The 25,253-nt window shown below is 40.3% G+C and overlaps 1 protein-coding gene across 4 annotated transcripts; it reads left to right on the top strand.

The window, feature by feature from the left end:
• The first annotated feature begins 1,225 nt into the window (after window positions 1-1,225).
• dctn2 (dynactin subunit 2) lies at window positions 1,226-21,064 on the top strand. 4 transcript variants are annotated; one of them, XM_012956888.3, is made up of 16 exons: window positions 1,226-1,509; window positions 5,222-5,290; window positions 6,897-6,905; window positions 9,449-9,454; window positions 12,073-12,169; window positions 13,251-13,312; window positions 13,437-13,535; window positions 14,014-14,174; window positions 15,381-15,531; window positions 16,843-16,908; window positions 17,029-17,067; window positions 17,974-18,051; window positions 18,996-19,067; window positions 19,542-19,644; window positions 19,829-19,920; window positions 20,379-21,064. In XM_012956888.3, exons 1-16 carry the CDS (start codon window positions 1,474-1,476, stop codon window positions 20,463-20,465), a joined length of 1,227 nt encoding a protein of 408 aa, XP_012812342.1. In that variant the 5' UTR covers window positions 1,226-1,473; the 3' UTR covers window positions 20,466-21,064. The 4 variants fall into 4 exon arrangements, with proteins under 4 accessions (XP_012812342.1, XP_017946709.1, XP_012812343.1 ...); XM_018091220.2 differs by lacking the exon at window positions 9,449-9,454; NM_001015706.1 differs by lacking the exon at window positions 6,897-6,905 and having other exon boundaries at window positions 1,286-1,509; window positions 20,379-21,062.
• The last annotated feature ends 4,189 nt before the right edge of the window (window positions 21,065-25,253 follow it).

The raw sequence follows: 25,253 nt of genomic DNA, 5'->3' as shown, positions 1-25,253 counted from the left end.
TTTTTAGGGATTGTATTTAGGTGGACCGGACATAAAACTACATACTGTATTTGCTTGTATGAATGCAGAGCTTGATTGGCTACCCACCTCCTATTTTGGGCTATCGCAGACACAATACTACTCTTTTAAACCATACAGAGGAAACAGAGAGTGGGGAATAAAAGTGCCATGATCAGTTTTTAGGCCAGAGTGACATCAGGCACATATATTATTCATACTGGCCTTCCGTAAAAGGTAGATTTGAGATGTGTGACAAGCGCAAGCATAACAGGAACAGTGAGTAAGGGGGGAGGCCTCTGCATAGGGTTGCCACCTTTTCTGAGAAAAACCCCGGCCTTCCTATATTTTAATCTTCTTTCCCTATTAATAACATTGAGATCAAATATCATTTTAACCACCACCACGCTGGTAAATTACCAACCACATGACAACCTTACAATAAAAAAAAAATCCATTTAATTCTCCATTAAAGGAGACATATCCTATAAAAATTAACAATGTACCAGGGAATTTACTCCCCTAGATATAGAAGGATTGTGCTAAAAAAGTTGTGTTTTGGACTGATTTATTGAGAAATTTGCACAAAACCCCACTAGCCCCGCCCATCTGTTCCACTTCCTGTTGGCTGAATTCTCTGGATGAGCTGGGGAGCCGGCGGCCCTCAGTACCCTGCACTGTAGGATAGGAACCAATCAGCAGCTAGGCTGACCTGATAGGGAACTGAAGCCTGGCTTTGCTTGTGTGAGTGCAAGGCTGTGATTGGCTCTCCCCCTCCTACCGTGCTTCCGGCAGGGACTGTTAGGACACACCCACTCTCCATTTGAAACACAGACAGCCAAATGATAGGATCTATAGGGAGCTCCAATAAAGGGGCCATTGTTACAGATAGGATTAATGTTTAGCCCAAAGGGAAACCAGCCATATATTATTCATAACTGCCTACAAAATTAGGGTTTTCCCATTTATCCAATATGTCTCCTTTAAACATAGCTGTATTAATTAAAAGAGTAAAATCCGTGTTTTCTTTCCTATACAGAGGTCCAATTCAATAAGCAAATAAACATAGAAGTACTGCGCTAACTATAGCTGTACGCCCGGCCCAACCCAAATGGGAGCACATCCAGATATACATCCGGCCAGCGCGGCTCAGACCAAACAAGCGTCAGAATGCGTGTAACCCTAACGCACTACAAAACAAACGGAAACTACATTTCCCGTCATGCAACAGCAAAGTGACGTCAGGTGAAGCGCTCCAATCTCGCGAGGTTTCCATCATTGCCGGATTGTCACGCTCGGTACCGGCGCTGGTATCTGTTGTGGCGCTCACTGGCTGCCGTTTGTGCTTCTCCATCTACTTCTACAGCGTCTGACCTGATAGAAGCCGTTGAGCGTGTGGCTGTCTGGCTCCTTCCGTCCGGCCCATTGCCGCATTGAGCCGCGCCCAGGCCCCTCCTGTCATCTCACGTATAAGACATGGCCGACCCCAAATACGCCGACCTGCCAGGCATAGTGAGTAATCTCTCATACACATCATACACCTGTACGTAACATTTATACAGATAGGCGCCTGTATGGCAGGGTGTAGGTACTATGTTCCGCCGGGTACTGGGTATACCACCTCCTGACATCAGGGTATTGGGGGGCTGAGAGAAGTAGTTCAGTGACAACTGGAACTGCTTTCTGTGAGAGTTCCAAGCTTGATGGACTTCTTTTAATTGATACTTGTAGGGAAAATTAGAAATGAATCTAATAGGACAGCACTTACATCATACTCAGCTTTGGGGCCAGTTTGTTCTTTGATTATGCAGTGATTTGATGGTTCAGCATGGCAGCTCCCACTCACATCTCCTGGAAGCTATATGTATTCCTTGTGTTTATACACACAGTATGCCTGTATGAGTAGGGCCCACTGGATCCTCAGGGGCGGGGCGTCGCAAACACTTTCCCTGTCACCTCTTGCAAGTATGTTATTTATATATGGTGCCTTCCTTCGGGTACTTGTATTTTCTCCAGAAATATATAATATGTCGGAAGATCAGTGGCAGATCCCTATTCAGAGGAATGAGGTTTGGGGGGTAGTTGCTTCAGTGGGTGGGGCATTAATGTAACTGGCAGAGCTTGGTCCAATTTGGGGATCATAGTTGCAAAGTTTTGTCTGGGATTTAGAGATTTGTTCAGGGCTGTGGAGTCAGAGGCAATTTTGGGTACCTGGAGTCGGCAAAAAATGAACCGACTCCGACTCCTACTAAATTTAAATGGGAAAAAAATAAATAAATAAAGTAAGTGTAAATGTCCCAATTCACAAACAGTCATAATTAATTACTTCTCTGCTATAAGAATAAAGCCCAATGCACGCAGTGCATAAACGAACACGTTGAGCGACCATGAAGCATGCTTTTCATTGACTGTATGAATGCATAAAATACATTAGCATATTAAAAACAGAGGAGTCGGAGTCGTAGAGTCGGAAGTATCAGAAACTGAGGAGTCGGAGAATTTATCTACCGACTCCACAGCCCTGGATTTGTTCAGACTATCTGGTTTAATATGTATTATATGTTTAATATAATACATGGAATATACTTTGGTTAACAAATAGCACACCACAGTCCTCATCTGGCAACCCCAAGAAACAATGGCATAACATTTGAGGACCCCCCACCCCACCAGGCAATCTTTCAGGTCCTCACATCAAGGCAGGAGAGGCTCAAACCCCCAGCAACCCCTCTACATAGGAACATGCACAACAGCAATTAAAAAGCTTGATGTTTGTATAATAGGAGGCATCCAGGCACAGACTGGCATTTAGTGGATATTGGCAAATGCCAGGGGGGCTGCTGTAAGATGCCATAGACAGTCACTATTTATTGGGCTGGTGGGGGCTGTTGGGCCTCTGTGTACTTGAAATGCCAGGGCCTATTTTGAATCCCAGTCTGGCTCTGGAGGTATCTGAGCAAATGAGACCGTTAACTCATAGTGTGTACAAGCATGTAAAATTTCTTGGTAGGCTTTGTTACTAAATCAGTTGCCATGGCTAGAGTAAAGGACAGACAGAAGTGCCACTAAAGCTGGCCATACGTAGGCTGATAAAAGCTGCCAACTTGGGAGCTTATCAGCCAAATGTCACTGGAGAAGGTTTTAAAATTCAGTTGGGCAAGTACTGTGCCAAACAGATCAGCCTGACTGGGCCCACAGCTTGGGTAGCCAAATCAGACACAGTTTGGGGCCTCACCAAACAACAAGAACTGTCATTGTATTGCCAGCTTTGTTCTGCAAGGGAGATAGATAAAGCATTCATCATTTATGGGGATTACATTACATTACATTACATTAACATTTATTTATAAAGCGCCAACATATTCCGCAGCGCTGTACAATATGTGGGTTACATACATTGGACATACAGAGTAACATATAAAGCAATCAGTAACCGATACAAGAGGTGAAGAGAGCCCTGCCCAAAAGAGCTTACAATCTACAAGGAGAAAGGGTTGAGACACAAGGTGTGGGAATGGGCATGACCAGAGTTGTGAGAGGTGTGGCACAGGGTATTGCTAAGCTAGATTAGGGTAAGCCTCTCTAAATAAATGTGTTTTTAGAGATCTCTTGAAGGCAGAGAGATTGGGAGAAAGTCTGACAGTTTGTGGGAGCGAATTCCAGAGAAGGGGCAGCCCTTGCAAAGTCTTGAATGCGAGCGTGTGAGGAGGGAATGAGAGAGGAGTTGAGGAGCAGGTCAGTAGAGGAGCGTAACAAGCGGGTTGGATGGTACCTAGAGATAAGTTCAGAGATGTAGGGTGGGGCAGAGTTATGGACTGCTTTAAATGTGAGGGTCAATAGTTTGAGTTTTATCCTGGATGGTAGGGGAAGCCAGTGCAGGGATTGGCAGAGTGGCATGGCAGAGGAGGAGCGGTTGGAGAGGTGTATGAGCCTGGCAGCAGTATTCATTATGGACTGGAGAGGGGACAGTCTTTGGAGGGGAAGGCCAATTAATAGGGAGTTACAGTAGTCCAGGCGAGATATTATAAGAGAGTGAATAAGAATTTTGGCAGCATCTTGGATAAATGATCGGATTTTGGAGATATTTCTTAGGTGAAAGTGGCATGATTTGATAAGTGATTGGATATGAGGAGTGAAGGACAGGGCAGAATCAAGGATAACCCCAAGGCACCGGGCCTGGGAAGATGGGGTGATGGTAGAATTGTTAACCGTTATAGATACCTCGGGAACAATGTGGGCGTGGGATGGGGGAAAGAGAACCAGTTCAGTTTTAGAGAGGTTTAATTTGAGGTAACGTTGGGACATCCAAGTGGAGATAGCGGACAGGCAGGAAGAGACGCGAGTTAGAAGCTCTGGGTTGAGATCAGGAGAGGAAAGATAGATCTGAGTATCGTCAGCATAGAGGTGGTACTGAAAGCCAAAAGAACTGATTAATTTGCCAAGTGAGGAGGTATAGAGAGAAAATAGTAAGGGGCCCAGGACAGAGCCTTGAGGAACCCCGACAGAAAGAGGCAGGGGAGAAGATGATTCCCCATTGTAAGAGACACTGAAGGATCGATCTGAGAGATAAGATGAAAACCAGGATAAGGCAGTGTCACGAAGGCCAAGAGAGCAGAGAGTCTGGAGGAGAAGAGGGTGATCCACAGTGTCAAAAGCGGCAGAGAGATCGAGAAGTATTAGTAGCGAGTTGTGTTTTTTGGCTTTAGCCGAAAGGAGGTCATTTGTTAGTCGGGTTCAGTTGTTGTCAGTCGGATCAGTTGTTCTCCTTACATCAAATACATATAAGTTAACTGAGCTGTTCATTTACCCATAGCTATTAAGGCACCTGTATGTAATAAACAAGCATAACATAGATGCACAGAGAATACTAAAGGACAACCTAGTAAGTAAATAATTGAATTATTAAAATATAGAGTCAGAATGGATTCTGAATTGATTTAACGTTATCCTTCACTTAGGAAAGTGCTATTGATTTATTAAAGCCATGTACTTGCATAGCTTTCCACAGACTTGGATACTTCTGACCTTGTTATATTAAATGAAGGTCTAAGACAACAAATTCCTTAAGGCACAGACAATTATGAATAATGATGTTGATCAAGTCAACGGAAATTGAGTTGAATTAATCAAAATTCCAGTTTGAATCGATTGAATAGTATTCCTCCATAAGTTCAGGTAATAATGTACTGTAATATAATAATGTATTAACTCTGTATTATTTCAGGCCAGGAATGAGCCAGATGTCTATGAAACAAGTGATTTGCCTGAAGACGATCAAGCTGAGTTTGATGCGGTAAGGCTACTTTTCAGTTCAGTTGATTTTCAAAGGTTTATCTTTGTGAGATTTAAAAGTGTAGAAAAGCAATCAAGCAAGAACGTTGGTATAGGTGTATTTTCCCTGTCCAGTCACTTACTGTTTGCTGCTTATCTTTATTGTATTATTTGGCTGTACCTTGTTCAACAGCCCACAGACACTATTCTAGAGCAAAAGGCACACAGGAGCTTTCACTCTAGTGTAGGGTTACCAGGACACTTGAAAAATCAGGGACATTTCCAGCTAGAAGGGCTGCAGTAATTGCAGTTTCATGTAAATGCAATTAATGCAGCCCTGCAAAGTAATTTTATTGGTAGAGCCCCTGTATTGTCAAGTGATCTAGGTAAGAGCATTCTTAGCTGTTTTCCCCAGTCCCTATTTGCTACTATTGCCTGGAGCCCAAGTAGCACCATGGGAGTGGTAGCTGTATTGTGCAGTTGGCCCTGGTAAGTCATGACTAAAGCTGACTATACGTGCAGAGAGAACGATTATGATAATGAAGATTTTGATAATGATAATGCTGTCTTTTCAATGAGAACATTTGCAGGACATATTGGTCAGCGTAATGGAACAGTTGTTACAATGTTATCATTAGACCGACCAAACCTGATTAAGCCATTTTCCATGCTAAAATCATTCCTTGGACACAAAACCATACAGAATCTCATATCTTACAGAAATATCTGTATGTGTATGTTCAACTTTACTCCAGACGCTGTACTTTTAGGTGTGCCTATAGTAAAGATTTTTTGAATTGTTAGGCCTATTTGAATATTATTTACCCTAACTGCTGGATGTTATATTGCCTCAGTTTGCACCTTTTCAGCACTCCGCTTGTTATAGAAAGCAGTAGCGTACGAGAGATGATATCAGCATATGAAATTGCATGGTTTAACTTTTGAGTTTATATGTAATGTACCTAATTTAATACTATGTGTGTGCGCGTTTGGTGCCTTATCATGTTGCTGTTCTTCACACTGTAGAGAGAGCAGGAATGCCATTTGTTATGTGTATTAAATATTTATATGTTGTATGAAGATGTTTATATAATAAGTAATGTTATCTAAAAGCAGCAATATGATGAGCCACAAATTGATAAAAGCAATATAGTAGAGGCCATTCTGTAAAATCAGTTTTTGTATTGAGCTTCTCTCATCGAAATTGTATAGTTGAAAATATTAAAATTGGGCACTGAGCAATTTTTTTTTTCCTGATTTAGATTTATTCAGGAAAATGGAATTCAAAATAAAGGCACAGCCATATTTTACGAAGGATTCATTTATGCCTAAAATGTAACTTATACCTTTATTGTGAGTTGCCACACTTAGTGCCCTCCAGTTATTGTATAGTACAGAATGAGTCCCCATGTGGTTGCAGAAAGCCATAGACCCAGTTAGTTGCTCATTGTGGGGGAACCATTAGCTAACTGTTACATCAAAAGCATTCACTAGTCAGGTCATCATATTGCATTGCTTTAGGGTACCATTTACTAATGTGAAACTGTTTTTTTAGCATTTGCACCTGTTTATCTGAGTTTTGCTAACATTCTCACCCTCACTTTTTGACCACCTTGCCTGGATGCTAGTTTGCACAAGTAAGACAACTCCTGCTTTGTTTTTTTGCATGAGACTTCCAGATTTAGTATTTGCATGCACTCATGTTCCTAAATTTCCAGATGATTGTCTAGATCTTTTGGTTTTTCCTTCTTTTTGATAAATTAGAAATTACGTTTTCATTCTAATATCAAATGCAGTGATAGTGTACTAACAGTACTATTGATTTACGGCTGATTAGAGAAATCTGTTGCAGTTTGATGAGCCAAAATCTTCGCATGTCTGATCATCGTGAGAAAAACATTTATACTGTACCATTTTTATAGTATTGTATCTCTTGTAATCCAGATCATTCCTAAGCATTTATCTCTGTAAGTGTAACACATGTAAACAATGTAAATGTCTTGAAAAATCAGCAAACTATACACACCATAGTCATAATATATGCACCATTAGGTAGCAGTCCCCTTCTACCTTTTACTTAAAGGTATATAGCGGCGGTTGCCCATGCACAGATTTGTTTAAGCCAGTGATCCCCCAACTAGTGGCTCAGGAGCTACACATTATCCACCAACCCCATGGATGTTGCACCCAGTGGCCTCAAAGCAGGTTCTCGTTTTTTAATTCCTGGCTTGGAGGCATGTTTTGGTTGCATAAAATGCAATTGTACTGCTAAACAGAGCCTTCTGTAGTCCACACAGGGGCTACCAAATAACCAGTAACATCCCACCACCCAAGAACTTATTTATTCTTTTTACATTTGAATGTGGCTCATTGGAAAAAACAGTTGGGCATCCCTGGTTAAAGTAGGTCTGCCTGACCTTCTGGGCATTTATAGAATCCTGGAGGGGGTGGCAGTTATGGATTGCAGTCAGTCTGTCCAGATTAAACTTTCATTTGTTGATGCCCCTTGTCAATACATAGGTGGGGCATTAATGCAGAAGTGAGAGGAGCCATCCACTCAGCCTCATGTCCTCTAATATCTGATATGAGCCAAATAATGCAATTTGCCCATCAGCACAAACCAACTTCCCCTAACAAATACTGGTGAACCTGACACTTGAAATAACACACTGTTTAGGTGTGCCCAAAATATGCTTTACCAGTCTTTTAAATGAGAACAAAAGGCATTTATATGAGTTATTACCCCTGGAGAAGGGGAGGTAGGCTGCTCCAGGGGTACTTACTTATATCCGTGCCTTTAATTCTGCTAAATGGTATTGGTGCATGCTGATTTTAGGTGCCAGAGTCGCTATAATCATGTGTTTGGTGGCCCTGCCTTTTCTGCAGGTCTTGTGCAAACCTCAAGCAGTTATATCTTAGGGCTTAAGGTCTTATACCACTTTACTACTCGGTAGGCATTTACTTTTTTCTTTTGCCTACATTTTATTTAGTGTCCCAGTAAAGGCCAATACTTAGTAGTTAAACGTCTTGCCAGTTCTGTTCTGGTGTCCCAACATATATAATGCGGCCATATTTTTTTCAGTTGAATAAATAGTTACCAGATCCTGGGAAAAACTGTAGACTCTTTTATAAATCAAGCCAAAAGGGGCTGCATTGATTGCATTACATCTGATGCATTTAGCCCTGCCCAGAAATGTGCCCAATAAAAGATCTGGTATCCTTATCTTTTGGGTTACAAAACTGCTCTTGGCACTGTGATTTGCTGCATTGTTTGCCTGTGCAGAATTTTAATTGGAGATTGTTTTTCTCAGCTCTTCTTTCAAGAACTGCCCCATGTCCCATGTTAATGAACTTCTGAGTTAACAAGGCATTTGCACCAAAATCCATCACAGCACCATCACCAGTAATTTAATTAGTACCATGGTGGGATTTAGTATAAGCACTAGGAGACATCTTCATCCTTAAAGTTGCAGCTTTAGGCCTGAAGGACAAAGACCTCTGCAGATTTTGTTTTCGCCTTATTGGGGTATAGTGCACCTATTACATCCATATAAGATCACAGCTGTCAGTAGAAAGCTATCTTGCTTACTATCAAGGCCACTTATTAAAATTAGTCGTTAATGCCACACTGAACAGCCTGCTACTTCTTGCAATAGCTATCAGCTAACACCACATATGATATCAGTTGCTGCTACTAACCCGTGTATTTTCCACCGCAGACTTTTCTTATCTAAACACAAGCACTAATACTAACTATCCCCTTCACTCTGTAATGTTACACTGTAGGACTTCACTCTTGTTAGTTATAGCTATAACTGATCTCAAAGTGGCATTGCAGGGTGAATTAGTTCCTGACCTCTTATACATGGCACTATCATGTTGCCTTTCATTTCTAATGAAATTAAAAGCCTGAATTTAAAGGCCACGTTGATTATATGTACTGGCAATAAAAATGCAAAGTACAGTAGAAACGTTGCAATGCTATTTTTGTTGAATTCTTTAATCGTTTATTGCTGATCTGTTTATAGCCCTATAGTCTCTCTTTTCTAGGTACGTACTGTAAGCTTATTGTAAATGTGTTGCATGTCTTAATCTTCTAATATAAATTCTTTCCTTTTTTTTTTTCTTTTTAACATTTCTTTTATTATTTTATCTTTGTCATCTCTGGGGAAACTGCAAGGAGCTGGTAAGCAGTGTGCCGGTGTTGTGTCTGTGCCTGTTAGTGCTGTGCTTGCACCCGCTATCCTTGCTCTGCTTCATACTTACCCGCTCTGTAGTTGCAAAGCTTCATAGCCTCCCAAGCTACAAAGATACACAGCACTGCCATCCTTATTTAATGCAAGCTAACTGAAGGCAATATGCTATAAATAACAGATAAGCAGTACTGTATTGCAACTATTGATTGTTGACTTCTGCTACTTAGGCAATCTGCCTGGGTGTTGGCCTTACAGTGGTGCCAGCACTGGAGATAGTGTATGAACTTAACCATTTATAATCAGTAAGGAATACACCAAGGAACAGGATAATAAATGGCAGCTCTGGTAAGCCAAGTTGCAGATACAAAGGTGGCCATACACGGGTGGATTAAAGATACCGATCCAGGCTCTTCAGGATTCTGACGAGCCTACCCGACTCGTCTAGATGCCAATCGGCCAGGATTGATTTTCCCGGAGCATTAAGCACTACACACTACGCTCATTGATGCGGCCCATGCTCCAACAGCTTGTATTCCCATTGTAATCTGCTCATTTGGCCCTAGAGCTAAGCGATTGGTTTAGCCCCTTATCACCCACCTTAGGCTGGATACCCCACATATTAACCATGTATCATATATAAAGCATTAGGTGCTGGAAATCTTCTCATCCTTGTATTCTAAAGCTAGCAGGAGACTTAGCTCTCCTTGGCAGTGATCGTGTGTTTGCTTGCATTATTCTGTCCTCTGTGATCATGCAGTTTTCCTAAGTCCTAAGCAAATTAATTGTGTAGCCTTCATCCTTTCTTGCCGAAACAAATAATCAGTTATCATTTGTTTCCTGTGCATGTTATCTGCTTTATTTTTCATTCCATGTTTTACTTTTATAATGATTTCTATTATGCTACCATTATTTGATATACTCGGTTACATTTTAGGAAAATCATCATAACTGGCAGTTAGGTTGCTGCTTGGCTGCAGCAGTTTGTTTGCTGGCAAATGATATTAACATGACTAAATCCTCCTCTGTACAAATTACTTGCGGTAACAAATACTTAATATAAACAAAGATGCTTTTAAAGGGGTGGTTCAACTTTTTAGATAACTTTTAGAATATAGTGTGGCCTATTCTTATTCAGTTGGGCTTCATTATTTACTTTTTATAGTTTTTGAATTATTTGCCTTCCTATTCTGTCTTTTTCCAGTTTTCAAATGGTGGTCTCTAACCCTGCCAGTCAAGAAACGGTTTCTCTCTGTGACTACAGTTTTATTGTTATTGTTTCTCTTTATTATCTTTCTATTTATTCCCTCCTCTATCCTATTTTATTATCTTTCTATTTATTCCCTCCTCTATTCGAGTTAAATCAGACCCTAGCAACCAGATAGTGCCCAAACTAAAGAACTACTGAACAAAATGCTAAATCGTTTAAAAACTGCAGATAATAAACATTGAAGACCTATTACTAATTGTCTCAAAATAGTACACTCTACACCATACTAAAAGTTAATTTAAAGGTGAAGAACTTTAATTGCCGAGAGAGGGAATATATAGTCTGAGGTCCAAGGGCACTGCTTATTGTGGGCACATTGCTTTTCTGCAATTGGAAACAAACTAACGGTGCCATAGTGAGACAATTTGCTTGGGCAGCAATAGATCAAAACCATCTATGATCACTTAGTGCTCTCGTATGGCTTGTAGAATTCTGTGCAACGGTGTCCACTTTCGTAAAACAATTATACAGGGAAAGCATTTGCTGTGCCCTTACATCTGATTGTTTTGTGGTTCCCCATGCTGGATATTTATGCCCTTCCCTCTTCTTTTTTTTGTAAATATTCATAGTGTATAGTGTTTTACTGTGGATATAGTTTTTACTTCTGGGATATGTTAAGGCCTGATAGATTAGCATCTATAAAATAGTAAAATAGGTACATAGGATTGCACCAAATCCATAATTTTAGATCTTCCAAAATACTGAAACTTTCAGAGAAGATTTGGCTGAATTCCCAGAAAATATGCCACGCAGTGCAGTCACACATTTGGCGTTGGTTCAGCTAAGAACAATGGCTTTGTCCAAATCAGATTCCTGGATTCAGTGCCTATGAAATAGTTGCTGTATATTTGTATTCATAAGTATTATATAGAATTACATTGTTATTCATTTCAGCCTTTTTTTTTTTTTTTTTTTGAGTAGCCCTTTTTGGGGTATATTAGACAAGGGGTCCTCAAACTTTTTAAACATGGGGCCAGTTCATGGTCCTTCAGACTGTTGGGGTGCCGGACTGTAGTCTTCAAACTATTCCCCCCCGTGTCCTCAAACTACAGCCCGCCCCCTGCTGCATCCTCCGCCCCCCCTCCCCACTGCGTCTGCAGGCAGGAATAGCCAGGGGTGAGGACACAGCAGGGGCTGGGTAAATTACCTTTGGGGCCGTATCCGGCCAAGGGGCTATAGTTTGAGGATTATTAGACAGTGAATCTTTTACTTTTTATGTTCTATGTAAGACTTTATATGTAGACTTTTTAAGGGCAGCAACTCTTGTAGAAGGCAGCAAAGAACCAATCAGTATATTGAAAAAATAGATATAAAAACTGATATCCTGTCTCATTTTTATAGGAGGAGCTTACTAGCACTAGCGTAGAACACATCATTGTCAACCCCAATGCAGCTTATGACAAATTTAAGGACAAGAAAGTTGGCACCAGAGGTTTAGGTGAGTATTTTTTTTTTAGCCTAGGAAAATATCTAACTACAGCTCCAATAGTAGCAAATTGTCCTTTTTTCAGTTTACGCTTCATTTTATTGGCTGCACACAAACTGTCCCTGACACAAAAGCAGGGTGTGCGAATACTAGTAGTGTGTCAGTGATATGTGGGTATCCAAAGGGGGCTTCTCCAATACATTAAATTACTTTAATTTGTTAGAATTCACTCCCCAACCTAAAAACAAGTATGGCTATAAATGTTGTATATTATATAATAGGCATACTGCTCTAAACTAAAGGTTCAGCAGCCATATAACTGTAATGATCCAGGCCTTCAATATTGTGCACAGGGCTCCCCAGCTTGGACAAAACTGCCTAGCTTTCAAATCCATCTAAATGTCTTTCTGAAGTAACAAATGTAGCTAATCACGACCATTGGGTGGCCATGGCATGCCTAACAAAAGTCCTTATTCATTTTCTACCGTATGTAGTTTGATTAACAGATCTGGCTACAGGCCTTGCTGAAATTATAACTCCTTGTATAGGTGGAAAAGATTTTTTTTTTTTTTTAAGTCTATTGAAATATTCAGTTTAAATTGAAGTATTATTTAGGGCTTCTCCATGCATAAGGGGAATTCTAAACAAGTTGCCATAGAGCTCATCACTTTTCAAAGGAGCCATCTTGTGTAACTGCCTCATCATGCAGAACTGTATGAATTATATGATAATTACTGCTGCCAACAGTTGGCATTTAGAGCTGTTATAAAAACCACATAGTGCATGGCTAGTTAGTATTTACACACAAGTTGTGTGGCATGCAGTATGAAACAGGAGGGGATTGTGTGCCCTTTAATTGAAGAGATAAGCTGGAAAACCTTTATTGGTGGGTTAATATGATTTATGTATTTCCTTTCTACATTAACGTGCCATGGTTTGCTACCTACTTTTTACAGATTGTTGTTTTGGACTTTTTCCAGCAGTCTCTCAAATCTTTGCAGCATGAGTTTTTCCAATCAAGATGTAGAACTATACATTCAGACAGGAATGTGTATCCATATGTATAACTAATATTGGTTTCCCCCACCTTTAGATTTTTCAGATCGGATTACCAAGTCCAAGAGGACAGGCTATGAATCCGGGGAGTACGAAATTGTGAGTGCCTTACTCTAAAGTTGGAGTCTAACGTAGTTTTGTGCTGACTGGGTAAGCTGTTCACCCATAAGGAGGTGATTCCACATTACTGTCATTCTTTAACTGGGTCCTTATTCTTATGTAGCTTGGGGAAGGAATAGGAATAAAAGAAACACCACAGCAGAAGTACCAGCGGTTGCTGCATGAAATCCAGGAACTGACGCAAGAAGTAGAAAAGGCACAGGTGGGCTTATTCTTGCTCTCACTTCCAGGTCATTTTTTTGTTATTTTGCTTTGCATGGGGCTGCTTAACCTATACCAGGATGAGCCCAGTTATGAAATGTGATATCTCTGCTATTAAATAAATTTGATGCTGATACTGTGTGTTTACTCTAATTTACACTATCCCTCCCTCCCAAATGAATCCGCAGAGTCACTGGAGAAGAAGGGGGCATTGGTTTGGTTCACACACCCTTCAGGTCCAGTCCTCTCTTATTTTAGCTGAAAAAGTGGCATTTAATAATTATTCCTCTTTTCATTGGGACAGAGAATGAAACCTATTTTTTTTTTTTTTTTTTTTTAACTTTGAAATGGCTTTTTGTTTCATAGTTTGATATAATGTAATGTCTGTTCATATGCCTTTCCCTTTTCCCTCTTTAAGGAATCGCATGCCACTGTTAATGTTGTTGCTAATAAACAAGACCATTGCTTGCCTCTTACAGAGCACAGTGAAAGAATCTGCTGCTGAAGAGAAACTGACCCCGGTTGCATTAGCCAAACAAGTAGCTGCTTTAAAACAGCAGTTAGTGTCCACTCATTTAGAAAAACTACTGGGCCCAGACGCTGCCATCAACTTGACCGACCCAGATGGTGCCCTGGCAAAGTAAGTGTATACATTGAGATATGTTGATATGCTGCCATTATATGCTTCAATAATTGCTGTTATAAAAAAGTGGGCAACAATGTACAGTGCTGTACCAGTATGGTTCCTCTGAATACAGAAAGGGTGGGATTACAGTGTGTAGCCTGAGCAGTACAGATACTGATATATATATATATATATATATATATATATATATATATATATATATATCCTCATACTAACAGTGCTTAGGGTGAGGATAATGGTAGCTGTAGTGACAATATTGTGAAGTAAATGTAAAGTGAATATTTGAAAAGGAATAGTAACAGAATAAAAGCATTTTATGCTCCACAAAAAGAATATCCTTTCTGATGAAGCTCATAGAGCAAAATGTTAACAGTAGTAGAGTATTTGGGGAGGGTGGCCAGTGTGGGGTCCCCCTTGTGTAAACCAGGATTAACTTCTCCTTTATGAAAGTAGATTTGGGTTTTGTAAACAACTTTAAAATCTCAGTAGTATGATATGAGGACATTACTCTTGTGGAACTAGAAGCTTATTTGTATTGTCTGCAGCAAAGACAGCACAGGCAAGACCAGGAGAAGAAACCTAATCATTGTGGAGTGGTACACCCTTAAGTTAACTTTTTAGTATGGAATAGAATGTCATTATATTCCAGTCTCTCATTTCCTGGTTGCGCTTGTATAAATAAGCCCCTAGCAACCAGATAGCTACTGAAATACTGAGCTGTCAAGCAAAAACCTAAATAACTGAAAAAACACAAAAAACAATTCTATATTGTCTGAGAATATCAATGTCTACTTGATAAGGTTAATTGATAAAGTTAATTTAAAGTTGCACCACCCCAGATAAAGGGCTAACTATGTGGCAGAACCAGTTAGACAGCGTGTTGCATCTTTTTTCTTTTTTTTTTGAGACATTAAGTGATAAACACAGAATAAAGTTTTAACCACATGAAGGTAGTATTTAAAGCCACAAGATGAAATTCATAGGCAGGAAAGTTGTACCAGGAATAAACCTTTATTTAAAATACAGCTTGGGAGTTGTACACTTACAGAAATATTTGGGGGGAAAAAAGAGAATATGGGCTACAGGGCAGAAAAAATATATTAATAATATCACCACAATGAACTATCTGGTTAAGAAATGAAATCACTCTTATTTTACCCTTTAACTAATGTTTGTTTTCTTTTGGATTTGCACTTTTAGGCGTTTGCTGACTCAGTTGGATGTGGCCAAAACTAGAAAAAATCCTGAAGGAAAAAGCCCTGCAAAGGGTCCTGGCCCAGATAATGAGAACTTTGTGACTTATGAGTTGCATTGTCGTCCTGAGCAAAACAAGTTCTCTCAGGCTGCAAAGGTATGCTTGAGGAACGATATTCCCTGTGGCAGATGTGTCTTTGTAGCACCCTTGCCAGGCTTCATGCAGGGCAGATTGAGTATATTGCTGCAGGGCAAACAATACTGTTTATACTACATATATAACAAGTTAAACTAGACCGGGGCTGTCCAGTTGGCAGGTACCTCTTCTTACACTGCCCTTTACCTGCATGCAGGTTTCTCCTGGCAGGAGATACTTGACCTTCTGCCACTTGTCTAATCTGTATGGCTTCTTTGGTATGTGCGTATCATTAAGAACTGTATAGATTGTATAGTGCAGTGCTTCAGACAGCAGTCATGCATCTTCCACTGTTTGTCCAGCAGTGTATATTCACATTGTGACACCCTCTTTGTTGGCAATAAGAGAGCTCTGTTTTTTTCTTTGTTGGTCTAAAGCAGTAATCCCCAACCAGTGGCTCGGGGGCAACATGTTGCTCACCAAAACCTTGGATGTTGCTCTCAGTGCCCCAGAACTAGGTAGTTATTTTTGAATTTTTACTTGGAGGCAAGTTTTGGTTGAATAATAACAAGATTTACTACCAAATAAAGCCCCCTGTAACCCCCCTGTAAGTGTGCATAGAGGCTGCCTAATAGCCAATCTTAGCCCTTGTTTGGCACCTCCATGAACTTTTATGGTGCTTGTGTTGCTCTCCAAGTCTTGTTACATTTGACTGTGGATCACAAGTAAGAAAGGTTGGGGATCCCTGGTCTATAGGGTCAAAAGGGAAAAGCGAGAGAAAAAGCTCAAGTGGCAGAGAAAAAGAAATAAAGGCACAAAAAAATGAGAGAGTGGAATGGGAAAGCAGAAAGGAACATGGAGCTGTTTAAAAGGGGGAAGAACCAGTTAGGGTTTGAGGGGAGAAGGGGAAACCACAACAAGATGGGTAAATATGTGAGCATGGGGGGTGGAATAGGGAGATTAGGAACAGAAGGTGAGTTTAGCAACCTTGTAAACAGTGGGGTGGGGGGAGAAAGGGAAAATGAGTCAGAAAGCGATATTAGATGATGAAGCTGGAATGAGGGGAAAAATAGAGAGGCACAAAATAAGTATACCTCTCTAAAAGGTGAAAAAATAGAGAAAGTAATGTGGGAAAACATCAATCCAGTAGAATGTGTAGAAGAGCAGAGCAATGTGTAGCTAGTATGTAGGATATTGCCCATATCGACATAGGCAGCGCTGAACTGGTTGTGTTAATGTAGCAGTCAGGATCATGTGCAAGCGTTCCCATTTGTGTAGAGAATGTGTATAATCTCCTGCTGTGTGTGCTTACTGGGCTCCTGCTCTTTTCAGATGGCTGAGCTAGAGAAGCGCTTGGGGGAGCTGGAGGCTGCTGTGCGAAATGATCAGGACACTCAGGTGAGATAAAGCTGTCATGTTCACATTTACATTAAAGGGAATCCAGGAGAATTCATCCCCTGCGTCTCCTGAGCTTTCTTTAACAATTAATAGTAAATATTATATCCTTTTATTTTACAGAATCCCCTCACTGTGGGACTTCAAGGATCTTGTTTGATGGTAAGTGGTATTTCCAGTGATTTCAGCCTTCAGCCTTGCCAATACATTGGCAGTATTGTGCCAAATAGAGCAGTATTTTTCTTTTTAATTTTTCCATTCATACAGGCACTATGTGGTTAATCACCTGTCCCTTGTAAGCAGGGCATGTAAATAAAAACATGGCTCTCTTCCATATCCTCCTGCACTCTTGAGGCTATAGTTATTCATCTTTAATTTGACTGCTATTTAATACAGCTCTTTTCTCTGATACTCAGTGGGGATATGGCTGGTGCTTCACATCCTGAGACTCTAGATCCCCATTGAGAGTGATGTGGCTAACTAGATTTAAAACTGGACATCCAGTTGACTCCTTTGACCTTGAGTGAACTTTGATTGGGTCCTGTCCATTCAGAAATTGAGCAGAACCTTATGGCATCATTGGCAGAGCGGGACTTCTTCTAGGTGGTCCGGGAACACCATGGTTTCCCATTGTCATTAAGTGGAATCTTGACCAAAAGTAGGGATGCACCGAATCCTGTATTCAGTTCAGGATTCGGGCTGAATCCAGCCTTTTTTTGAAGGATTTGGTTTTCGCCCGAATCCATGTTCCTGGCCGAAATGAATCTGAATCCTAATTAGCATTCGGAAGGGTTTAATGGTAGGGGGGGAATTTCTTTTGCAGCGCGCTGCAATTTTTAACCTTTCCCGATCCTAACTAGCGTATGCTAATTCGGATTCGGTTCGGGATTCAGCAGAATCTATGGGGGTGGGTGGGTTCGGTGCATCCCTAGACAAAAGGGAAAACTATAGCTGTTAAGGGAGGGGCTGCACTCATGAAACCAATGTAAATAGAATGAGTTATTTAGTCTATGTAATTTCCTGCTTTGCTTTATCATTATCTATACGTACACAACTCCTCTTTTCTAGGACACAGTTGAAATTCTACAGGCTAAAGTCAATTTGTTGGATGTAGCATCTCTGGACCAAGTGGAGGCCAGACTACAGGTGCGTATGTAACATGTAAATGGGGGTCAGTGGATGCAAAACCAAAAGTTGCAAAAATAATATAAATCAAAGCAGAAGTGAGGGAGAAACAATTCCCTGAGGTTGATCTCTCAGAACTGGTAAATAACGTGCTACGTGAGCTGTGTTTGCATTGTGCTCCATTCAGACGAAGGGTCTCTTTAGAATCCTAGCTCTTCTAATGCCAACAGTACTGTTAATTGTAATTTGCCAGTATCCAGTAGTGATTGCGCCAAGAGATGGCAATTCCATATACGGTTTATAATATCCATTGAGTTTTACATATGGGTCAGTGGGTACTACTTAACCTATTGGATTACATAAGCCTGGGAAAATTGGAATCAGAATTTGCCAAAACCCTAACCTGGGGCCATAGCAGCCTCCTTGCAGTACTCTCTTTTTAATATACCCAGTCATTCCTCCCATTGGATCATCACTATAGCTGTACATGTGGCTGTGGGATGCCCAGTCTATAAGGTGGAGGCTACCTTTTCTGCCTAGTAGATAAGATTGTTTCTCTTACATATATTTATATTTATAAGTAGCTTGCTGAACCTGTTGGCAGTGATATCCAAAATCTAATGGCTTTTGTACTGTTAAAGTGCTTTGAGCTCTTTATATAAAGTAGGATACGGTCTAGATTTGCTTTGCTGGTCCCATCATGAGCAGGGCGCATCCAGTGCTATCCAGTTGTTGCTCATCCTAACCTGTGCCATACTTATTGCTCTAAGAATTACAAATGAAAATGTTTCCATAAAATGTAAAAAAGTTAAAATACCTTTCTGACCAAACTCATGGTTTGTGCTCACGTTACAAACCCAGTAGCAGACAGATCTGTGCCAAGCCACTGTTCTCTATTTGAAACTTGAAATGTTTTAATACCGATGCTTGTTGAACTCATATTCACTCCCATGTTATTCTTTCAGAGTGTCTTAGGGAAAATGAATGAAATCGCTAAGCACAAAGCGGCCATTGAGGATGCAGACACTGAAAGCAAGGTAAAAGGATTTGTATTGGAATTCCAACTTCTCCGCAGGTAACTAGTTTATACTTTTGGCTGTATCACTGAAAACTATTCTGTTGCAATTCTCTGCTTGTAAATACAGAATAATACATTCAAATGTATTGGATGATGTCTCTGGTTGCCTGGAAGTGATTCTTCAGTGGCTGTTCAGCCACTGAACCGATTAGCTGGAGAGCGCACCAACGTGATGCCCATTAGTTTTATGTCGACAGCCATATTTTAAAACAATTTGCATTTAGTCTTATTTTTTTCAAGTTGAGAAAAACCTTTTTAATGGGAAAAAATGTAAAAAAATAAAAAAGGGGGGGAAATGTGAAGGCATGGTATTCCTGTAAAGAAGGTTCATTTGTGTTTTCCCCCTGTTGTATTCAGCTTCTCGACCACTCCAAATCCAAGGCAGTCATTCCGTATACCTCTTGTAACATGCAGCTTCTGTTCTCTGCCCCAGGTGCACCAGCTCTATGAGACCGTGCAGAAGTGGGATTCCATGTCTAGCACCTTGCCGCAGGTTGTCCAGAGGCTGCTCATGTTAAAGCAGCTGCACGAGCAAGGTACTGCAAGGGGAAACTGTCTCCTTTGTGTGTGTATTCTGTTACAGGAGTTTAGTCCATATGTGCAAAGAACAACTTAATGGACTGTGTATCATATATAACAAACTAAATTGTGCGACTGCTCTATTGATCATTCATGTATGGCGTCTGCTTTATGTAACCCCCCCGAACTTTTTTATTTCAGCCATGCAGTTCGGACAGCTTCTCGCCCACTTGGACACTACACAGCAGATGATATCAAACTCTTTGAAGGACAATACCAATGCATTAGCTATGGTATGTTATTGCTTTTATCATCCTCTCCCCCCAAAATGTGTTTTTTTTTTTTTTTCTTTTTTTCTAAGCAGCACTATTTCTCTGACCTTGTAGGTTATTAACTGTAATCAGAGTGGCCCAGGTAGCAATGGCAGGTGTTTTGTTAGCCAGGCACCATAGCTGACAGAAATCTGGGAAACCGCTCTCCATTGATTTGAACGGGAATTGTAGAAACACCCATGGTTCTATGCAGTTCCCTTTCCAGTCGGCGGGGAGCAGTTGACAGACCAGTCTGTTCCATTTGTAAGAGTTTCTTAGCTTTAATGAATATAGCTGCACAAGTCTGCAACTGTGTCTGTAGTACAGTTCTGTGGGCAAATTTCAGGTCTGTGCTATGGAGGCTGCATTAGTGTGCTGTGTTGGGCCTGATCCAAAAGCAAATTACATGCACACTTAATATGGATATTGCTCTTTTGTAGGTCCAGAAGGCCATGAAGGAGAACCTGGCCACAGTGGAAGACAATTTTACCAGTATTGATGCGAGAATAAAGAAACTAAGTAAATGAGTTGCACTTCTTCACCACAAACCTCATTCCCTATAATACCAAGGAAACAAGAGTTTCTGCAGACTCTGCACTAAGAAATCAACTCCCTCCCCAACCAAGAGAGGTTTTACCATTGTACATATTATGTCTTGTTACTCTCTCTCCTCCCCCGTTTCTCCTGAGAATGCTTAGAGGCTTCTCCTGTACCTGCCCATGCACGGACACTCACTCCACCCTTAATATCAGGTGCTGTGTCAGATCTGATCTCTTAGGGAATATGGTGTATCTTTCAAGCTACCATGTTTGCATGCCCGGTACATGCGGTGCGCCACCTGCAGTGTCTGAGGAGAACATCCATAGACCTTTTATTTATGTATGTATATCGTTCTTGTCCTCTTTCTATTGTTACACAGCCACCATCAATGCATTACATATACTGCAACGTCCAGCAAAAAAAAGAGGCTAAATGCCACCTTAACAGCATTGATGTCATGAGACAATGCCTTACTCTAACTGCCACCTGATCATTACTGTTAGTAAATTCTGTTAGTTACTTCTTAACCTCCCTAGACTTTATAGCCTCTTACTGCTTCTTATATAAAACTTATCTTTCAAAAATATGAATGTGCTCTTCTGGTTTTTTTTGTCTTACTGGGTCTTGGTTACAAAGACATATTCACCTATTTTGTATTTCTTTTTAGTTTTCCAAATATATTACACTGTGGGGTTACAATTGAGATTAACTGCGGGGGCAGAAATGCCAGCAATGACCGTGTGCTTATACAGTGTCTATTCCAGAGTCTCTAGAAGCCACAAACTTTAGGTACCCTATACATTGGTTGTATTTATTTACTTGGGGAGAAATTCCTATTTAAAAAAAAAAAAATCTAGGGTTCATGTACATCCACAAGTGCAGTTGTGATGCCTACACTTTACCAGTCAGTTGTGCGTAGAACCTCGATCATTAAAGATATCAAAATGGGCCCCTTGCACTTCTCTATAGTTGCACTCAGTAACGAAGCCGGAGAAAGGTGCCGAGGCATGTTTTTGGGTTTTCGGGCTGTTAAGTATATATACCTTCTGATCTTAAAGGGACAGTAACACCAAAAAATGAAAAGTGTATAAAAGTAATTACTATATAATGTAATGCTGCCCTGTACTGGTACAACTGGTGTGTTTTCCTTAGAAAGACTACTATAGTTTATATAAATAAAGCTTCTGTGTAGCCAAGGGGGCAGCGATTTACAGGAGAAAAGGCACAGGTTACTTAGCAGATAACAGATAAAACCCCATTATATTCTACAAAGCTTATTTGTTATCTGCTATGTGCCTGTGCCTTTTCTCCTTTTTTTCCAGCTTCAATGGCTGCCCCCGTGTTGACATAGCAGCTCATTTATATAAACTATAGTAGCGTTTCTGTTGCAAACTTACCAGTTTTACCAGCACAGGGCAAGAGTACATTATATTTTAATTACTTTAAAACACTTTCATTTTTTGGTGTTACTGTTCCTTTAACGTTTCACTTCAATGCAGTTTGGTTACCCTTTTGTAAATGTTAATACTGCTTGGTCATTAATCTCAGCCATAGCGCTGACACTACTATACACGTGGTACATGAAACGTGTCAGTTCCTAACTTTATGGCACACACAGGCAGCATAGGGCAGGCAGAGTATGGCACACACAGGCAGCATAGGGCAGGCAGAGTATGGCACACACAGGCAGCATAGGGCAGGCAGAGTATGGCACACAGGCAGCATAGGGCAGGCAGAGTATGGCACACACAGGCAGGGTAGGGCAGGCAGAGTATGGCACACACAGGCAGGGTAGGGCAGGCAGAGTATGGCACACACAGGCAGGGTAGGGCAGGCAGAGTATGGCACACACAGGCAGGGTAGGGCAGGCAGAGTATGGCACACACAGGCAGGGTAGGGCAGGCAGAGTATGGCTTAATAAAAAAAAATTGTTGGTATATCAGAATCTGACAAAATGGAATCTCTAGTTAGCTAATTACTAACATAATGCCACAAAAGTTGGGTGTATCTCTGGAAACGAATACTATGAAAGTAGAAAGACTCCACAGTACTGGACCGCTCCAAGACACCCATCAAACTAAACCTAAAGTTGTCATTGCCAATTTCCTTCATTACTTTGAAAAGAATACTCTTTTTCAAGCCTACAAAAAAATCCAAAGGCCTAGAACTCAAAGGGAAAAAAAAATCTTATTTTTCAAGATTACTCACTTTGTCCCTCTCACAAGAAGAAATAGTTATCTAAAATGTGCCAAGCTTTACTGTCTATGAACATCAACTTTTCACTATAGATCTTTTTGCCTACTGGAACCTGTATTCACAATGACCTTATGGAGGGTACAACATTTGTGGAATATCTGGAAAACCGTGCCTGAACATTTCACTCTAACAATAAGCTTGTGAATACAATTTCTCTCTCCCGCACGAAAGGTCACATCAGCTGACTCACATTCTCACTGAAGAGTGGGAGATGAAATGATATGGTGTTTGAATCTTAAAGGAGAAGGAAAGGCAGAATCTATACAGGATACCCTTCACTAGTCCTACTACTGTTAATCAAAAACACTTTAGTTTTGGCCCTATTATTGCAAGAATAGCGGAGTTTAACTTACTGTAAAGTTTATCATCGCTTTAGTGAATGGCGCCGCCATCTTTTAAATGGGAGGCCCACCTCCTTTCCTTCAGCGCGCTACACTGCGCATCATTCCCTCCCCCCGAGCCTAGGAGTGGGAGTGACAGAGGGTCCGTGGGAAGGGGAGTGCTCCTGTTTGTGCGCACTCATAGATGTAGATGTGCATGCGCTGACTAAAGAGCCGGTCTTGGTCTCAGTGCAGGAGTGAGGCATTATGGGAACTTTCTTTACACAGCTCAGCGGTTTTTTCTTCTTGTTTGGTTTCTGATCATCTGAACGGGAGAAATATGGGGAGACTTAAGGGCACTATTGAGAGAACTGAAGGTATGCCTGCAGCTTGAGATTAACTCTTTATTAGCCTTTCCTTCTCCTTTAAATCTTCAATATCTCTTCTATGTTGGCCAGTAGTTCCCTTCATTCTGATAACTTCTCCTTAAAAGAGGGTTGATTGGCCTCTAGTTCTCTGTTTCGAAGGAACAAAAGGGAGGTCCTTAATTTCTTCTCTCGGTCGTGCATTATGGTGCTTGGTCTGTTGTTATAGTTTTAGGTCTACTCTTTGTTAAAATTAATAAACTTTTATTTTTATTTTTTACTGAATAGAAAAAACTCCTTATCTTTATGTTTTTAAATTCTACCTCGTGTAATTACACCAAGGGGGTGATTTATCAACGTTCAAATACAAATTTTTCCCACAATTCGTTTTTTTTTTGCACTGAAACTCCCAATATTCAGATTATGGTTAAACTTTAATAATTTATTAAATGCAAAAAATCCAAAAACTCCAATGTAAAACTCTGGCATGTAAAAGCTTGTGAGTTTAGGTAGAAGTCAATGGGCGGTATCCTCGGCAAAATTCAAGCTATTTTTTAATTTGAGTTTTTCCAAGATTTTTTGTTTGAGTTTGTAAAATTACAGGTTTGAGGTATTCGAGTTCTTTTTGAATCAATCGAGGTTTTCATATTCTGAATTTTTTCATAAATAAGCAAACATTTGAGGTTTTCTTAAAATGCAAGTAGAAAGAAAACTCTAAAATTCACAAATTAAAAAATTGATAAATAAGCCCATAAATATTGTTTCTTGGAACACCAGTGGTTTAAAGCGGTACATTAAAAGGTAAAAAGTTTTTCAGCATCTTGAAAAATGAAAATGTGATCTAGCCCTCCTGCAAGAGGCTCACCTTAAAGGAAAACTATACCCCCAAACAATGTAGGTGTCTATAAAAATATATTGCATTAACAAGCTCTTATGTAAAACTCTGCTTCATCTAAATAAACCATTTTCATAAACTTTTTTTAGTAGTATGTGCTATTGGTTAATCCTAAATAGGAAATTGCCATTTAAAGTACGAAAGGCCGCCCCCTGGGATCATAGGATTCACAGTGCACACAAACAAGCCAAGGCACACATACATGCTAGGTCCCATCAGCCAGTGATTGGACAGAGTTCTGCCTTTTGCTCCCTTACTACTTCCTGTTACAGTTAAAACTGCATTATTTCCTGTCAGCTGATCTCTGAGGGAGCACACAGCCCATCACTAAATGGCGGCTCAAGGGAAAGGATGTAAAAGGGCAATATTTACTGATATATATATTCCAGTTTGGAGAGATTCTTTAATAGGTCTCTTAACATAATATAAACTGTCTGTTGGTTAAGTATTCATACTGGGGGTATAGTTTTCCTTTAATGAGCTGGACAATAACGTAATGATCAGAGATTAGGTCAGTGAGACTGCTTTCTCCACAAACATTACAAAAGGAGGTGTGGCCATGTTAGTTCATTGTGACAATACAATAAAGGTAAGCAGGGAAGGTTTGTATATGCTGAAGTTTTAATTACAATTAATCACAAAATTAGTTTCCACTTATGCTCACAAAAATCTTTTCGCTCTTCAAAAACACTGTTTATCTGAAGCTATCGTTGCTTTGGGGATAATCTGAGGATCTTGGATATTGATCTTATATCACTGAAAACGTGATGTCCATCTACTAAACAAACTCTCCCTCTTAAAGAATTGGCTCAGACTATTTACAGTTTGAATTGAGCCCCGACTCATTTATTTTCTCTCAATTTTAAAAAATGTTTTCAAATTGGTCCATTTAGGTTATAGGAAATAGTAAAAGTAAAGACTCAGGTAAATTGTCTTATT

Source organism: Xenopus tropicalis, chromosome 2 (assembly GCF_000004195.4).
Source record: "Xenopus tropicalis strain Nigerian chromosome 2, UCB_Xtro_10.0, whole genome shotgun sequence".
Classification (NCBI taxonomy): Eukaryota; Metazoa; Chordata; class Amphibia; order Anura; family Pipidae; genus Xenopus; species Xenopus tropicalis.
Note: the sequence above shows the minus strand (reverse complement) of the source record. Positions and strands in the feature narration are given on the sequence as shown.